Source organism: Pantherophis guttatus, chromosome 4 (genome assembly GCF_059756535.1).
Source record: "Pantherophis guttatus breed Tessera chromosome 4, ASM5975653v1, whole genome shotgun sequence".
Lineage (NCBI taxonomy): Eukaryota > Metazoa > Chordata > Lepidosauria > Squamata > Colubridae > Pantherophis > Pantherophis guttatus.
Genome location: NC_142066.1, coordinates 158,037,677 through 158,056,578, shown reverse-complemented (window position 1 = coordinate 158,056,578; position 18,902 = coordinate 158,037,677). Strand labels below are relative to the sequence as shown.

The following is an 18,902-nucleotide window of genomic DNA, read 5'->3' as shown; positions in this document are numbered from 1 at the left end:
ACTTAACAACCGTGGCCCAAAAAAATATCGTAAAATCAGGCACAATTCACTAAACAACTGGATCGCTTAGTGATGGAAATTCTGGTCCCACTTCATGATCATAAGTTGAGGACTAACCGTATACCCCAGTTTCAACTGTAATTGTTGAGCTCTTTGGTTTTATAGAGAAAAATTAATTTCAGATCATAAACAACTTTGGAGGGTTTCCAGGGGGCCATGTCGACATTTAAGGGACTTACGTGTTGCCATTCGATCCCCTCGCGCTGGTATTCCTGCTGTTCCTGCTGGAGGATCAACTCGATGAAGAGCTGCTGAAGTTTCTCGTTGCAGTAGTTGATACAAAACTGCTCGAAGCTGGAAGAAGAGACTTAGAAGGTCAGGAGTATTGTCCAACAAACCTGTTCCCCCTCAAGCGCCAATCCATCTACAGGAATTCCTTGCTTAATGATTGATCACTTAACAACTGTTCCAAAGTACGACACACTCAAATAAATCTACATATGACTTTTTGTCAAAGTGTGATAATTCCGCCGGATGTGTTGTGGTTTGTTGACTGCCAGTGTTGTGACTCTGACCACCGAGCCCATCTTATCAGAGGGAGAAGACTCCGAAGGTGAAGGAAAGGAGTTGGCCAGGCCTCCCTCTCCAGGACCCTCCTCTCTGGCAATGCCTCAGGTGTCTCCCGAGGGAGAAGAGATCGGCCAGGAGCCAGGTATCTCTGAACAGTCACAGTTGGACAGTGACGGAGATAAGTCTTGGCTGGATCAACGCCAGCGTCGGAGAGACAAGCGCACGCAGCAGAAAAGGAGGCGTGCCAGAGATTAAGCTGAGTCACTGGACCACACCCCACAGGGGATAAAAGAGGGTGTGGTGGCCATTCAGGCTCTGTGATGGACAAAACTAAACAACTAGCGAGTCGTATTGTATCTCTGAAACTACGTTATCTGCCTGCCTTGGAGTTAATACGGACTGGACTTGACAATTCTTTGACTTTGTGTATTTGTTTTGGTTTATCTGACGGAGGAGGAACACCTCCCTCTGTGAGTAAAATTCTTGGAAAGCAGCTACTAGGTTGCTGCCAATCCTGTTATCGAAGGAATTTATGTCTGAAAGTTTTATTTAACCCCTGGCTGACTGTTTGTGTGCGTGTGTGAGACGGGGACAGAACAGCCAGCTCCATAGTCAGATGAGTCAGAGGAGGTGGAGGGGGTGCCAAGGTTAACATCGGAGACTGCGGAAGGCAAGGAGGAGCAAGAGGACTCAGAGCCAGTGCCCATCTACTCACGCTCAGGCAGACAAACAGCTGTTTTCAGGGCCTGAGCTGAGTGAGGGGGAGGAACAGATGGGGCCCATTCCAGATGTGCGTATATGCAGAGAGAAGAGAGGAGAGCAACGGAGGGCCGGGGGCTGGCTATCCAGGAAAAGAGGGAGACATTAACAAGCCCCTCCCTGGCTGGAAGATAAAGAGGAGGAGCGTGGGAGGCAACGGTTGTTGTAGACAACCGTTCGTGCTACAAGAGATGTCCCTCCATTGGATTCCTTTGCCAGGATTACTTCATCAATACCCAGGTAGGTCAGGACTCTTTGTGCTGGGGTTGAAGTGCTAATTGAGCCTCCCTGCGGGGAACTCAGAGACACTGCAATGACCTCAACCCATGTGAGTAGAGACTGCTACTGCTTGTTGAAACATGCAAGGTGTCAGACTTCAATGCTATCTCAAAATAAATGGATTTCCAAACTGCCAATCTTTAAGGAAATCTTTTCTTTATTCGAGCACAGCAACCGGATTATGACTCGATGAGGACAAGACTGACCTTTTCCCCCCATCCCTCCCTTTCCGATCCCCAATTATCTGCTTCTCATTGGCTATCTTCCAAGTGACTCTCCTGACTTCTTGTCTCGTCATTTCACAGGAATGTCCCCCCCCTCCCTTCATTTCCACGGTGACCGAGCTTCAAAGGGATTTAGCAGGCAAAAGTCCAGGGCTTATCTTGAAATTGCAATTGTACAATCTTCCTTTCTATGTCAGCGGTGAGACGCTGAAACAAGGACTTGATATCTAGAGTTTTGTTTATTTCTGCCTTGTTAAATAAATTCCCCAGTTATCTCTCCAGATGTCAGCTCGGAGGAAGACGAATCAGTTCTAGGCACGTCAGGAAAGAAGTTGGTGAATGGCTGCAAAAGGCCGTCTGAGTGGGGTTTGGCTCAAACACAGCTACAGCAGAGCAGCCCAGAGCAGCTTCGGTGGAGAAAGCATGCAGCTGCAGCCGGCTAGTGATGAGGAAGAGTAACTGCCTTCTGCAACTGATCCAAGAACAGGTAGGGCAGGGAAAAGGCAGGAGCAGAGAAGGTCAGCCCGATCACTCACCAGGAGGCAGCCTCGCCGCTCTTGACGAGCTGCACCAGGCTATTTAGCACAAGAGAGAGTAGGAAGCGATGCTGGGAACATCATGTTCATTTCCTAGCTGTGTATTTTTTGGTCGTCGTGATTCCCGCCTCGCTTTGGATGCCACACCGTGTCTTAAAATTGGATCGTGCCATGTGAACTCTGGACTTTTCTTTCCTCGGGAACCCGCTTGTATTTTGGATTTAATCTTGCTTGGTGGGTCTATTTGGATGGGGAACCTTTTAAGTGACGTGGCCATTGCTCTGAGGACTACCATTGGTCTGCCTGTGGCTGGATTTAATTGGGACAGTTCTGGGTTTTAGGTGAAGGGAATTGTGGGGGAATATTGATAAAGCCACTAAACCACAATTACGTGTATGTGTGTGTGTGTGAGAGAGAGAGAGCTGAACAGTACACAAAGTTACAACTGCTGTTGTACAGGCAGTCCTCAACTTATGACCGCAATTGAGCCCCAAATGTCTGTCGCTAAGCAAGACAGTTGTTGAGCGAGTTTTGCCCTGTTTTATGACCTTTCCTGCCACCGTTGCTAAGTGAATCACTGCAGTTATGAAGTTAGCAACACGGTCGTTAAATGAAACAGGCTTCCCGATTGTCTTAGCTTCTCAGAACGACCAGTTTCAAATTCCCTTGGTCACTGTCATGTTGTTTTTTGTTAGCTTTTGCCACTTTCCAGCAAAAAAAGTCAATTTGAGAGAATGGATTCACTTAACAACCATGTGGTTCCCTTAACAACCCTGTAATTCATGGAATGACCCTGATGACTCCCTTTAGGATCATCACAACACAGTCATAAAACTGAGTCTGGCCAGCGACGGCCCATTTAAACAACTGCACCAACTTACGACCAAAATTCCAAGCCCAATTTTTGGTCGTTAAGTGAGGATTGCTTGTACGATCCAAGGATTCCCCTGGTGACTTCTACCTGTTGTTGTCGAAGATCTCAAAGCCATAAATGTCCAAGACACCGATGACCGTATTTTTGCCGTGGATACGAGGATCATAGTCCTTGACAGCGATGATCGCGTTGATACGGGTCACGATCCAACAAAACAGCCGCTCGTAAATAGCCTGCGGATAAACATGGGGACAAGGCCACACTGTCATTGTGCCAGGGATGAATCGAGTTTAAGGTCCCCCCCCACCCCAAATGTCTTCTTCAAGATGCCGTGAAGTCACACTGAGTTGGGTAATAGCAAGGAAACACAAGATTTTAGATTTCGGAGCTAGTTTGGTCCAATGGTGAAGAAGTCATGCAAAAAAGCGGGAGATGGGAGTTCTAGTCCCACCTTCGCCAGGTAAGTCGGCTCAGTGACGTTGGGCCAGCCACCAAGAGATGTGACTTCTAGTCCTGTCTTAGGCCTGAAAGCCTGGACCAATCACCAGGAGATGGTGATTTCTAGTCCCATGTTAGGAAGGAAAGCCAACTGGGCGAGTTTGGGCCAGCCACTAGGAGTAATGAGTTCTAGTCTTGTCTTAGGCCTGAAAACCAGCTGGGTGACCCTGGACCAATCACCAGGAGACAGTGAGTTCTAGTACCACGTTAGGAAAGAAAGCCAACTGGGTGATTTTGGGCCAATCACTAGGAGATAGTGAGTTCTAGTCTACCTTCGACACGAGAACCAATTGGGTGACTTGGGGCCCTCTTTCTTTCTCTAAGCTCAAGTCACCTTACAAGGTGGTTGTTGTGGGGAAAATAAGAGGAGGAAGGAATATTAGGTATGTTTGCCACATTATTTGTAAAAAATAATAAAGGTGGGATATAAATAAAAATAGTAATAAAATAAATAAAAATAAAAATAATAAAGGTAAAATTAAAATAAGATGATAAAAAATATTAAATAAAGATCAATAAAACAAAAATGAAGATAAGATTAAAATAAATAAAATACTAAAGTAAAATAAAATCAAGATAAATAAATAAATAAATAAAATAGGTAAAGTAATATAAAATAAAGTAAAAATGAAATAAAGATTAAAATAAATAAAATACTAACGTAAAATAAAATTAAATCAAGATAAATAAATAAATAAAATATGTAAAGTAATATAAAATAAAATAAAAATGAAATAAAGATAAAAATGAATAAAATACTAAAGTTAAAATAAAATAAGGACAAGATAAATAAGTAAATAAAATATTAAAGTAAAATTAAGTTACATTAAGATAAATAAAATGTAATAAAATAAATAAAAATAAAAATAATAAAGGTAAAATTAAAATAAGATGATAAAAAATATTAAATAAAGATCAATAAAACAAAAATGAAGATAAGATTAAAATAAATAAAATACTAAAGTAAAATAAAATCAAGATAAATAAATAAATAAATAAAATAGGTAAAGTAATATAAAATAAAGTAAAAATGAAATAAAGATTAAAATAAATAAAATACTAACGTAAAATAAAATTAAATCAAGATAAATAAATAAAATATGTAAAGTAATATAAAATAAAATAAAAATGAAATAAAGATAAAAATAAATAAAATACTAAAGTTAAAATAAAATAAGGACAAGATAAATAAGTAAATAAAATATTAAAGTAAAATTAAGTTACATTAAGATAAATAAAATGTAATAAAAAAAATAAAATATAAAATGAAATGAAATGAAAAAATTGAAACCGAAACCGAAACCAAACCAAATATCTGCTTATTCTTGAGACCTCTATACAGGTCTCGCCTGGTCTCTGTATCCGTAGGAAAGAAACATTCCTGGCTGATACCCCAAACAGGCACCTGAACAACCGCATCAACATCACCCAAAGCCCCCTCAGACTACGGAAGGCGTCGTGTCCAGCCGAACTCTGCCGTTACCTTGGCGCAAGCATCCCGCGCGTAGTTCGCTTCATCGCAACCGTGGCCTTTTTGGATCACCTCCCCACCGCCCGCAGCCACCGTCCGGTACAGGAGGGTGTTCAGGAGGCTCTCTGGCTCGGTGGAAGTCAACTCCGCAAGGTAGGAGACCAGTTGTGGGTCTTCGACGGCCACCTCGTCGCCGGAGCAGATGAAATTCACGTTTCCCTGGAAATTCAGCAGACGAAAAGATCCGTCAGATGTCAAATACATCTACTCCTCGACTTACAACATTGAGTGACTGTCTGAAGTTAAAATGGCACTGGACAAAAGGGACTTAGGACCTTTTTTCACACTTATGACCCAGGGTCACATGATTTACACTCAGTTTCTTGACAACTGGGTCACATTAATGACGGTTGCAGGGTCCCGGTGTCACGTCAGTGGTGTGATTCAGCTGGTTCAAGCCAGTTCAGACGAACCGGTAGTTAAATTGCTGGCCAGCCCTGCACTGCCCCTTCCAGGGGGCCGTTTTTGCTCCCAGGAGGCTGCAGGGAGGTGTACTAGGCCCAAAACGGGGGGCGGGGGGGCGGCACATCCCCTCTGCAGCCTGTTTTTGCTCCCAGGGGGGTTCAGGAGGCCAAGTACTGCCTGTCACACCTCCTGGCCATGCCCACAATGGCCACGCCCACCCAGCCAGTCATTAGAGCAGAGAATTGGTTGTTAAAATCCCACCACTGGGTCACGTGATTTGCTTTTTTGACCTTCTGACAAGCAAAATCAATGAGGAAGCCAGGTTCACTTAATAACCATGTAACTAATTTAACAATTGCAGGGATTCACTTAACCAATGTTGTGTAAGCATTGGGTTAGTTCAATTAGGCAGGAAAGGGTGAGGAAGAAACTCAAGACTGAGCCACCTTGATTCTCTTGAGCAGTGTTTCTCAACCTTGGTAGCTTGAAGATGGGTGGACTTCAACTCCCAGAATCCCCTGGCTGGGGGATTCTGGGAGTTGAAGTCCACCCATCTTCAAGCTTCCAAGGTTGAGAAACACTGCACTTGAGCGTAAAAGGAGACGGGTACTATCTTTATTAACTTTCAAGATCATATCTTATTACGAGAAAGTTATCTTCTAATTGTACCCTTCATGATAGAAGGAACTTGTCAACCGTTCTGTAAGCATTGTGTGATGACCCGGGGCATGGCACTGAAGCTACGCAGCCAGAGAACAGGTCTAACTCCCCTTTATTGCTCTAACTTTGCCCTCAAATGTCCCCACATTAACTACACATCCTGGCGCGAAGCTCTCACTCGCACCTTCAACAGCCTCTGGCTGCGAGTAGTCCAGTAAGCAAGGTGAGCCAAGCAGTAACCGAGGCCAGCAGTCCAGCGAGGTAGGCAAACCGGGCAAGGTACAGAAGACAGAGCACAGTAGTCTCCAGATGTCGGCAAGTGCACATGAGGCTCCACAAATTCAACACTTGTTCCTGACAAATGCCCCTCCCCACAGCGTCTCCTTAAGGCTCAGTCCCCAAGTGTGCCTTGTGAAGAAGGGCGTGGCAATCCCGAGTAGCTGGCTCAGTCTGCGCTGTTCTCAGCTTCTCTCTTCTCTCCGTGCTTGAGGATCAGGAGGGGGTGGTCCTTGCTCCTCGCCTGAGCTCTGTCTCTCCTGCTCACTTCTTAGCTTCTCTTGGTCCTCCTGCCTCTGTTTCTCCCTGACTACAAGCCATTCTAATCCTGAAAAGCCCTGGCCTGACTGGCTTTGCCCTTCCCCGTTTTCCTCTGAAGTCAACGAAGCCGACCGCTCGTTCTCTGTCATCTCCCGTTCCAGCTCGGGGCCATGACACATTGGGCTACTTCCAACTAGACAGGAAAAGTTGAGGAAGAAATTGAAGATTGACTCATCTTGATTTTCTTCAGGATAAAAAGAGACGGGAAGTATCTCTTGTCAGTTTTCAAGATCGCGTTATCAAACCTTAATACCAGAAAGTGATATTCTAGTTTGTTCAAATGATGTTGGTTTACTGACCCCGGCAGGCCCACCTCGAAGGGTGAGCCGATAAAATGTCAAATCAAGGTTGTTTACCAAGTGTAAAATGGCTGCCAGGATCTTCTGCACGGAATTGATCTCCTCAGAAGTAAAACCGATCACTTTCATGGCATCCAGGACGGATTGATAGTTGCTTTTCTCACTCTCCAAAGACTTGGGAGGGCAGAAGGTACAACGCCGTCGATGGAGAACAACCAAAGGGGTAAAATAAGAACAAGAATTAATTGGGGGACCTTGGATATTCGCTACTTATTCACCTTACTTATGAATTAATTTGGGGTGCATTCAGCCTTGGGCTGTCTAAACTGATATATTTATTTATTCAATTCAATTCAATTTATATACCGCCCTTCTCCTAGTGGACTATATAGATAGTCCTCGGCTTATGACCACAATGGAGTCTGAAATTTCTGTGACTGAGCAAGACAGTTGTTAAGTGAATTGTGCCCCACTTTACGACCTTTCTTGCCACTGTTAAGTGAGTCACTACATTAAGTTAGTCACGCGATTGTCAAGTGAATCCGGCTTCCCCATTGACTTTGCTTGCCAAGAGTCTGAATTTTGATTATGTGACCATGGGGAGGCTGCAGCAGTCATAAGTGTGAAAAACGGTTGTGAGTCGCATTTTCAGTGCTGTTGTAACTTTGAAATGGTCACTAAATGAACCGCTGCAAATCGAGGACTAGCTGCCCCAATACAAATACTAACACAACTTCTGAGATTTCCAGATTAACTGAGAGGTACTTACAGTCAGTCTTCGACTTACAATCATTCATTTAGTGACCATTTCAAAGTTACAACGGCATTGAAAAAAGTGACCTATGACCGTTTTTCACACTTTATGACCATTACTGCATCCCCATGGTCATGGGATCAAAATTCAGATGTTTGGCAACTGACTCGTACTTATGACGGACGCAGTGTCCCAGGGTCACATGATCCACTTTTGTGACCTTCTGACAAGCAAAGCTCATGAAGAAGCCATATTCACTTCACAACCGTGCTGCTAACTTAACGGCAGCGATTCACTTAACAACCGTGTCATGGAAGGTCATAAAATGGGGCAGAATTCACTTAACAACTGTCTTGATTAACAACAGATGTTTGGGGCTCGATCGTGGTCAGAAGTCTACCTGTACACGAATCTGCCTCTTCGTAACATTTTCCAATTTTCTGTGATTATTTTCCTCACTTGTTTACAGACAATCCACGTTTCTCTATTTCTTATCATCAGAAGGACTTGCCATAGATTCAGCGAAGTGGTACTTACCCTGTTATTACTACCACCTTCCTTGGTAAACCTGTAGGCCATTGGGTCTCCAACCAGGTGGAGAGATTTCAGCTTAGCGTCGGAGGCACCAAGAAGCAACTGGGGGGGAAAAAATGACTCGACTTACAACGATTCATTTAGTGACCATTCGACATTACAACAGCACCTAGATTTGGTGAAAAATTTATTAATATGATCAAGGCAAAATATACTAAACAAACTGCAAAAATGATTGTAAATGGCGGCATAACAGAGAAAGTTAATATTAAAAAAGGCAGAAGACAGGGATGTCCATTGTCCCCTTTACTATTCATGTTGACATTGGAAGTGCTAAATAGAAATATTCAGCGTGACGCAGAAATAGAAGGGATGCGGATAAAAAAAGAAAAATACAAACTACAGGCATTTGCAGATGACCTGGGATTTATCATAGAGGAACCGCAAACAACTGGACCCAAATTAACGAAGGAAATAGATGACTATGGGGAAGTTGCAGGATTAAAAATAAACAAAGAGACATTACAACAGTGACTTAGGATCGTTTTTCACACTTATGACCGTTGCAGCATCCCCGTGATCATGGGATCAACATTCAAGACGGTTCGCAACTGACTCATACTTATGACGGTTGCAGGGGATCATGTGATCCCCTTTTGCGACATTCTGATGGAACTCGCTTAAACAACTGTCTGCAACGGGAATTTTGGTCTCAATTGTTGTCGTAAGTTGAGGACTACCTATCAAGGAAACAACTTAGAACGATCTCAATATGCCTTTCTTGGTTTTTTTCAACTTGATCATCCTCCTTAGATCTAGCAAACATTTTAGTACCGCAGAATGATCCCCATTTAGAGGACACGTGATGGGATCTTGTCTGGCCACCACAATATTCCCAAGGACTGAGAGTTTCACGAAAGGACAACTCCATCGAAGAGGGTAAGTCCATGTTCCAATTGAGGAAGCCCTTGGACATCTCAGCTTAGACCATGATGGCCACCCTGGTGAGATCTGAATCTCATCCAGAACATTCTGGCTCAGCTGATTGGCCAGGTGTCCTCCAAGAACCAAAGCAAGAAGAAAGAAGGACATTTATGCCTCCTCTACCATAGTAGAAGTCAACTCACCTGGTAGAAGGCATGGAAGTTCCTCTCGCCCGGTTGCTGTTTGAGGACCCGCGACTGCAAGAGAAGGAGAAGGTAAGACGACTTGGGTGGAGACGGGCCTTGGTTCCCAAAGTCAACACGTACAATATGGCAGCTACGGACACCAAGGAAGGCAATCCCACCTTCCGAGGTCCTAATCTGGGAGTTGCAGTCTACTCTTCTGAAACGATGCCACCTTGGGGAATTCTGGGAGTTGAACTCCATCAGGGGTGAAATTCGAAATTTTTCCCTACCGCTTCTGTGGGCGTGGCTTGGTGGCCATGTGACTGGGTGGGTGTGGCCAACTTGATTGGTATCACCCGTAGGAAATTTCTCCTTAGTCCAACTCACAATAAAATAGTATTGTTCCAAGTATTGTTCCTTGGTAGTACAGTGGTCTAAAGCACCCTGTTATTAAGAACAGCTGCCTGCAATTACTGCAGGTTCGAATCTCGCCAAGGCTCAAGGTTGACTCAGCCTTCCATCCTTTCTAAGGTAGGTGAAATGAGGACCCAGTTTGTGGGGGCAATAAGCTGACTTTGTATAAATATACTGTACAAAAGTATGAAGGCTGTTGCTTAACGCATTGTAAGCCGCCCTGAGTCTCCGGAGAAGGACGGCATATAAATCAAATTTAAAAAAATATATAGAATAGAATAGAATAGAATAGAATAGAATAGAATAGAATAGAATAGAATAGAATAGAATAGAATAGAATAGAATAGAATAGAATAACAGAGTTGGAAGGGACCTTGGAGGTCTTCTAGTCCAACCCCCTGCCCAGGCAGGAAATCCTACACCACTTCAGACAAATGGTTATCCAACATCTTCTGAAAAACTTCCAGTGTTGGAGCATTCACAGCTTCTGGAGACAAGTTCTTCTACTGATTAATTATTCTAACTGTCAGGAAATTTGTGGGGCTCCTACAAAAATGAGGGAGTTAATCTATTTTCCAAAGCACCAAAAGGCACAATAAGAAACAATGGATGGAAACTAACCAAAGAGAGAAGCAACCTAGGACTTAGGAGAAATATCCTAAGGGTGAAATCAATCAACCAATGGAATAGCTTGCCTTCAGAAGTTGTGCGTGCTCCATCACTAGATGCTTTCAAAAAGAGTGAGGGAAGAACACCCCAAAAGGACAGTGCCAGGAACCACTAAAACAATGCAGAAAACTTAAAACAGCCATTCCCCTTTTTTTAAAAAAAAAAAGTCAACCCGAAAGCAAACACAGCAGCTGAGAGGGAAACTAAGAGCAGCTGCTCAGTCTAATTGAAAGCCTGGGCATGCTGCCAAAAGCCATTAACCCTTCCAACTCTATTATTCTATGTTCTCTATGTTCTAAATCGGGTGCTTTACAGCAGAAGCAATACTGGATCACACTTGCATTAAATTAAAGCTGCATCATTGTCCAATCCTGTATCTTTTCCCTCAGGAAGAAACAAGAAGTAGCCAACACTCCAGCAGCTATGAAAGATCTTGGGAAACTCCAGGGAGTATCAGCTGATCACAGAAGTGTTACTTAATACTCTTTATAATGAAAATATTTGTAATTTTGTCCTTCTTCCTGAAAGGCAGGATGGGTGATTGATGGGTTTCCCTGCCCTGATCCTGTCAGTTTCTGTTGCTTATTGAAGATTCAGCATGTATCGGCCGCATTCCAGCTGCAACTGTTAAGTGGAGTTATTAACTGAAGGGAGAGAGAGAGAGAGAGAGAGAGAGAGAGAGAGAGAGAGAGAGAGAGAGAGAGAGAGAGAGAGAGAGAGAGAGAGAGAGAGAAACCTTGCACTTTATTTTTAACTGGTTCTCCGAGCTGCCTAAGCAATTTACAAACAGTTCGGTCGAACTGATGAGAACCGGATGAATTTCACCTGTGAACTCCACCCTTCTTAACGCTTTCTGGCTGGAGAATTCTGGGAGTTGAAGTCCACCCTTCTTAAAGCATTGTGAGTCGCTTATTCCGAGATGCCCCATTTCTTTTCCATCAATATGGATTTTTGGGTGACCCCGTGATTTGATTCTGACTCAAAAACTCCCAGTTTGATACACACACACACACACACACACACACACCATACCTTTTCCAACAGGTAGTTGCTGATGTGTCCTCCCGTAGGATCTCCCTTGAAGTCGAAATTGATGTCCATGTATTTGCCGAACCGGCTGGAATTGTCATTGCGGTTAGTTTTGGCGTTGCCAAAGGCCTCCAGAACGCCATTTGATTTGAGCAGAACATTTTTCACCCTGTAGAAAGTCCGAGAAACACCAAAAAATGACTTAGGGGAGGGAGGGAAACAAGTAGCGGTTACATCTGGCCTTCATGGGGGATTTTAGGGCTCCTCCTGCCGTTCCCCCCCAACGAAGCCCTCCACTGGCGTATTCTGCTTTTGTTTTGCCGATCCTACCTCACAGGGTTGTTAGGAAGACGTTTAAAAAATGGTGGCGGATCAGATATTTTATTTTACGTATTCCTGGATCTAGAATGGTAGTTAACCACTCTAGTTAACCTTAGCAGCTTAAAGATGGGCTGGGGGATTCTGGGAGTTGAAGCTCACCCATCTTAAAGCTTCCTGGCTAGGGAATTCTGGGAGTTGAAGTCCACCAAATTGCCAAGGTTGTGAAACAAATGGATGGACGAATGGGTATTACCTCTATAGAGCTAATCCTCGACTTACGACCACAACGGAGCCCAAAATTTCCCTTGCAAAGCAAGACCTTTGTTAAGTGACTTTCACCCCGTTTTACAACCTTCCTTGCCGCTGTCGTTAAGCGAATCCCTGCAGTTCTTTAGTGAGTCACACCATTGTTCAGCAAATTCAGCCTCCCCTTGGACTTCGCTCGTCAGAAGGTTGCAAAAGGGGATCGCGTGACCCCGGGGACACTGCGACCGTCATAAATATGAGTCAGTGGCCAGGCGCCTAATTTTGATTAAGTGACCGCGGAGATGCTGCGGCAGTCGTAAGGGTGCAAAAACGGTGCTAAGTCCCTGTTTTTAGGGCGGCTGTAACTTCGGACAGTCGCTAAACGAAGGGTCGTAAGTTGAGGACTACCTGGACTCAACTTACCTTTCCACTTCGGCCCTCTGGCTCGGATTGGTGATGGTGGCGATATATCGCATGATGTATTTACTGGCCTCTGTTTTTCCAGCCCCACTTTCTCCTAAAAGAGACCAAGAAAAGAAGTGGATCTCGGTGAGAAATTTGACAACGTTTGCAGATGTTTCATGACCCCACTAGAGAACATCATCAGGGCTAAAAGGAGGAGGAGGAGGAGGAGGAGAACTTTGCAGTCCTCGGTGCTCTCTGAGCTGGGTGGTTTCCTTGCAGACCTTTCTTCATCTAATTACCACCAAACTCAGAAAGCAGTCATTCTCCTCTTCTTCCTCCCCATGCCCTTTGTCTTCTAGCACTGATGACATTCCCTAGTTGGATCATGAAACGTCTGCAAGAAAACCACCCCGCTCCAAGAGCACCGAGGACCCCACAAAGATTCAGAGGTGAGCTCAATCATTAAGTTAATGATTATTAACTTAATTCATTGATTGATTGATGAATTACGACTGGACAGTCACTTGTCTGAAATAGGATCTCCTGTTTGAGCAGGGGGATGGACTAGAAGACCTCCAAGGTCCCTTCCAATTCTGTCATTCTGTGATTCGGTAAGGGTCTCCTGCTCGAGCAGGGGGTTGGACTACTTGACCTCTAAGGTCCTTTCCCGCTCTATTCTATTCTCAGCAATAATGCATGCAGCTTATATAAGAGAACATCATCATAATGCTGAATCCATTCAACGACGTAGCTAAACATTCTTGAGTTGGTCCATCTCCTTCCTGCACTGGTCTGTTTGGATGCCCTCTAGATGGGCCAATGCCCCACTGAGGCTTGCAAACCATCAAACACTCAATCAGAATAGAGCTGGAAGGGAGCTTGGAGGTCTTCTAGCAGGACAGCCTTAAAGAATCATAGAATAACAGAATAGCAGAATGACTCTTGTTATTCTATAAGGGTCTCTGGCTCAAGCAAGGTGTTGGACTAGATGACCTTTGGAGTACCTTCCAACTGTGTCATTCTTTTAGGGTCTCCTGCTTGAGGAGGGGGCTGGACTAGATAACCTCTGAGGTCCCTTCCAGCTCCGTTCCTGTTCTGACTTGAACCCACCTCCGTAATCCACGTCAAGCCAACCTCCAACCTGACAGATCAAGATGGTCGTTACGACTGGGTAACCCTTTCTTGGATGGGGAAAGAGAGATGTGGGAACCCTACCTGAGATGACCACACAGGTGTCCATGGCCCGTCTCTTCATGGCCTTGTAGGCCGCGTCGGCCACAGCGTAGAGGTGAGGCGGCCTCTCGTAGAGTTCCCGACCCCGGTAATGCTCGATCGCGTCCTTCCCGTAGAGCGACAGAGGTTTGTACGGGTTGACGGAGACCACAACTTCCCCGATGTAGGTGTAGATGCGTCCCTTCTCAAACCTGGTTTGGCCAAAGGTGGAGACATGGTTAAGGAGGCATCTTGGAGGCTTACAGATTGACCATGTTTGTGATGGGATCCTAGAATCGGGGAACAATCTTTGGATTGTTGTGTTGTTTTGTGCTGGATCAACGGTCACTCAATCTATCCACAGTGAGGGACAAACCACCACTTCTGGTGGCAAGGAGTTCCACGGGTTAATTTCCCTCACCGTGAGGAAATCCCTCCTTCCTTCTAGGTTGCTTCTCTCCTGGATGGGTTTCCATCTGTTGCTTCTACTTCTGCCTTCAGGGGCTTTGGAGAAGAGGTGGATCCAGAGGTGAAATCTGAACAGGTTTACTACCACATGCTCAGTGCGCACCAAAAGGTAGCTTGGGAAGGTAAGTAGAACAGTACGGGGGTGTGTGATCAGCTGTGGCGCATGTGGGAACCTTTTAAAAAACTTTTTAAAAGCATTTTTTATTACCTGCTCGGGCGAATAGGTAGTAAAAAATGCTTTTAAAAAGTAAAAAAAAACGGCTCCGGGGATCGCGCGGCAGAGCTGTTATTGGCGGAGCCTTTTTTTTTTTTTTTTACTTTTGTAAAGCATTTTTTTTACTACCTATTTGCCCAAACCGGTAGTTAAAAAAATAAGTTCCAACGATCAGCTGGATCGTCGGAACTTTTTTTATTTAAAATTTTAAAGCATTTTTAACTACTGGTTCCGGAAAACCGGTAGTAAAAAAAAATGCTAAAAAAGTAAAAAGAAAAAACATTCTGACAATCTCGCATTGCTTAGCTCAGTGTTTCTCAACCTTCGAAGCTTGAAGATGGGTGGACTTCAACTCCCAGAATCCCCCAGCCATCCATCTTCAAGCTACCAAGGTTGAGAAACACTGCCTTAGCTGATCGTTGGAATTTATTTTAAAACATTTTTTATTACCGGTTCAGGCGAACCGGCCCGAACCGATAAGCATTTCACCCCTGGATGGATCCCTCTCCATACGGGAATACAGGAAAGACCCCCCTAGTCCTTCTGTCCCTGAGACGCGTCCCTGGAGTCACGCGATCCCCTTCCGAACAAGCAATGTCAATGGGGAAGCCAAATTTACTTAATGACCATGGGACGAACGTAACTGCTGCATGCATTTGCATAAGAATGGCAGCAGGAAAGGTCATAAAGTGAGTCAAAACTCACTTAGCAACTTGTCTGACTCAGTGACGGAAATTCCAGACTCTGAAATTTGCGGCCGTAAATTGAGGAATATCTGTACAGAGGTAATATGCATCTATCCATGCCTTCATCCACTAGCTTAACAACGGTGTCAACAAAGGTCACAAAACAGGGCAACATTCTCTTTGCACTTCTTTCTCGCTTAGCGATGGAAATTTGGGACACAATTCTGGACAGAGAGGACTACAGGCAGTCCTCTACCTATGACCAGAAATGAGCCCCAAATTTTGGTCATTAAATGAGAACTTACTTAATTAAATGAGGTTTGTCTCATTGTATGACCTTCCTTGCCACTGTTGTTAAGTGAATCCTGGCAGTTGATAAGCTAGAAATCTGGTTGTTAAGTGAATCGGGCTTGTCAGATGGTCACAAAAAGGGATCACGTAACCCCAGGATGCTGCAACCGTTATAAATACTAGTCGGTTGCCGAGCATCTGTATTTTGATCCCGGAACTGCGACAGTCATAAGTGTGAAAAATGCTCCTTTTTTCAGTGCCGGCGTCATTAAACAAATGGTTGTGTGAAAAAAAGTCATTTTTTCCAGTGCCGTCGTAACTTGGAACGGTCTTTAAATGAACCACTGTAAGTCGAGGACTCACCGTATTAGTATGGGGGAGTTGGCTTTTTTTTTTTTAGCAAATGGAACAAAGAAATAAAATGAAAAAATAAATATGGAAAAGAGAAGCGAAGGCAGGCAGGCCCCGAGTGCGAGTGGCGCGTTTCCTGATTTCAAAATTAGCTCTGACTTGAGTCATTTCAATTCCGTCTCGGCCTTCTGCTTCCTCTGACAGGATCCAATATGAGCCACCACTCCCTCCATCTAAGGAGGTGACTTCACAAACACTTTCTGGCTCGGAATAAACCCGGTTAGTTTGAAAAAGGGGGTTTGCCTGATGTTGTTTTAGTTGCCATGTTTCTCAAACAGAGCGATTTTAAGAAGGGTGGACTTCCACTCCCAGAATTCCCCCGCTTGCATGAAGTCCAGAGATCTTATAGGATGCCGGCTGGGGGATTCTGGGAGTTGAAGTCCACCCCTCTTAAAGCATGCCACCACCCAGGGAATTATTTTATTTATTATTTATTTATTTATTTTATTAGATTTCTATACCGCCCTACTCCCGAAGGACTCAGGGCGGTGCACAGCCAAACAATAAAAACACATACAATACAAAATTTAAAATAGAATAAAATCAAATTAAATAATTTTGGCCCTGACAAATTTAAAACCCCAAACTTTTAAAACCAATTTAAAATTGAATATATAAAATACTAAAAGATATTTAAAATTTTAAAAATCTTTTATAAAAGAGGGGGAAAATTAGGCCAGGATGCCGCATTATAACCAATACGGCATCCTTCTGGTCACATGGTCAAAATTTGGCTGCAAAATTTGGTCGCAGCCTCCTCAGATCACCATTCCTGGCCAACTCCTGACAAGCAAAGCCAAGGGGGGGGTGGGGGACTGGATTTACTTAATGACCCCCTGATTCACTTAACAACTGGCTTTAGCAACTTTAGCAAGTGGTGACTGACAACTCTGAAAACCTTGAATTTTAAGAATGAATACAGGTAGGCATCCTAATGACTCTTGTGGTCCTTCCTCCTCTTCTCTTCCCCACAACGACAACCTTGTGAGGTGGATTGGGCTGAGAGAGAGGGGGGGGGGGGATTGGCCCAAAGTCACCCATCAGGCTTTCATACCTAAGGCGGGATTAGAACTCACGTCACCTGGTGATTGGCCCAAAGTCACCCAGTTTGATTTCTTGCTTAAGGCGGGACTAGAACTCATCGTTGCCTGGTGATTGGTCCAAAGTCATCCAGTTTGATTTCTTGCTTAAGGCGGGACTAGAACTCACAGTTGCCTGGTGATTGGACCAAAGTCCCCTCACTGGCTTTGATACCTAAGATGGAACTAGAACTCACAATCTCTCAGTGATTGGCCCCAAGTCACCCAGCTGGCTTTCATGCCTAAAGCGGGACTAGAACTCACCACCGCCTAGTTTCTAGCTTGGTGCCTTAACCACCAAAACAAACTAATTTCCAGTTTAGGGTTGCCCAGAAGTTTCAGGGCTGCCCAGAAGTTTCAGTTTGACGGAAAGGTGGACTTTCCCACTAATGTGGGCTACAACTCTTTGCCCTAAAGACACTGCCAAGCTCCAGGTTCTGAAGAACAAGATGAGGGACCTCCATTGGGAAGCCATCAATGACACAGATCTCCATCAAGGCTATGAACTTTTCCAGAAATCCCTACCTGGCTATTCTGAGTCCCTCAAAAGATCTTGAAGCCACCAATGGCCCAGACCACTTGACTTCTTCTCAGAAACAAGACACATCGTTCGCTGCCTTTCCCCCTTCCGAAACTTACCTGAGCTTCAGGTTCTCCAGGAAGTCCTCCATGGTCACTTGGTCCAAGAGGACAAAATCAGCTTTCCCAAATTCTAGACTCTCTTGCTCTGCCATGTTCCCGGAGAAGTTAGTCCGTTTGCCAGGACAGACAACCGTCCTCGCTCGTCAGTGGAAAGAAGGGTGAGTCAAGTAGGGTGATTTCCGTCTCAGTGAGAAGGTGGAGCTTGTGGTTTGCAGAGCTAACAGCTTTGTTGCAGGTTCACTTCCTTGATCGTTGTTTCTCTATGGGTGGATCTTATAGGATGGATGGATTCTCCTGGAGAAGAGGGTCTCAAAGTCCTCAGTGGAGAACCTAAACCCTAAACCCCGGAGAATATGGGAGAACTTCATTAAGAGACCACCATAGAAGGCATCTAATGTCCTCCAGAGAATGGATCTTATAGGATGGATGGATCCCTCTGGAGAAGAAGTCCTCCATAGAGAACCTAAACCCTGGAGAACTTGGAGAATTTTATAGCAGGCCACCAGAAAATGTCCTCCAGAAAATGGATCTGATATGATCTAATGTCCTCAACAGAACAGATCTTATAGGATGGATGGATCCCTCTTAAGAAGAGGTCTCTAAGTCCACCACGGAGAACCTAAACCCTAAACCCCAGAGAAGTTGGAGAACGTCATAGAAGGCCACCAGAGAAACCGAATATCCTCCAGAGACAGCAAAGCTATGAAGAGGTCCAGGAACATGACTGCTGTGGTTCAGACAGTCGCTTCTGACTTGTTCGAGACATAAACTATGGTCTGTTTCCATTGTAAATTTGGAAGGTGGATCAAGAGATTTCTCCTTGAATGATGGATGTCAAGCCCAAGGCATGGAAAGGTCCCACCTGAAATGTCTCCTTTGTTTCCTCTTCATTGTGGCTTCAAGATCAAAGAGCTTAGCCAGGTGGGACAGGAAGCACAATGCTGTGACAAGGAACCCACAACCACATTTACCACACAGAAGTATAAGGAGAGGCAACCACCCTATCACAACACAACGGGAACAACAAGGCAACGGAATCCAAAACTTCCTTGATTTCTCCACCGTTGGCAGGTCTTGGAGACCACTTCCACCCCATCTTTTCCTCACAACCCGCATTTGTGTGCTCTTCATTTGGCATTGCTCCGTCAAATGCTATTGTTTCACCGAGCAGGGCTGGCCTAATGTG

General features: G+C 44.5%; 1 protein-coding gene across 2 annotated transcripts in view; it reads right to left on the bottom strand.

Moving 5' to 3' along the window:
- The window catches only part of LOC117673253 (unconventional myosin-Ig), a 23,113-nt gene extending 4,211 nt beyond the window's left edge, over positions 1 to 18,902 (bottom strand). For both annotated transcript variants that reach the window (XM_034430524.3, XM_087894271.1), the window contains exons 1-10: positions 17,714 to 18,902; positions 13,929 to 14,137; positions 12,732 to 12,825; positions 11,745 to 11,910; positions 9,648 to 9,701; positions 8,524 to 8,622; positions 7,290 to 7,406; positions 5,224 to 5,430; positions 3,330 to 3,475; positions 240 to 354 (exon numbers count right to left, since the gene is read on the bottom strand). In XM_034430524.3, coding sequence (XP_034286415.2) covers positions 240 to 354; positions 3,330 to 3,475; positions 5,224 to 5,430; positions 7,290 to 7,406; positions 8,524 to 8,622; positions 9,648 to 9,701; positions 11,745 to 11,910; positions 12,732 to 12,825; positions 13,929 to 14,137; positions 17,714 to 17,808 — 1,302 coding nt within the window. In that variant the 5' untranslated portion in view covers positions 17,809 to 18,902. The remainder of the gene's footprint in view (positions 1 to 239; positions 355 to 3,329; positions 3,476 to 5,223; positions 5,431 to 7,289; positions 7,407 to 8,523; positions 8,623 to 9,647; positions 9,702 to 11,744; positions 11,911 to 12,731; positions 12,826 to 13,928; positions 14,138 to 17,713) is intronic.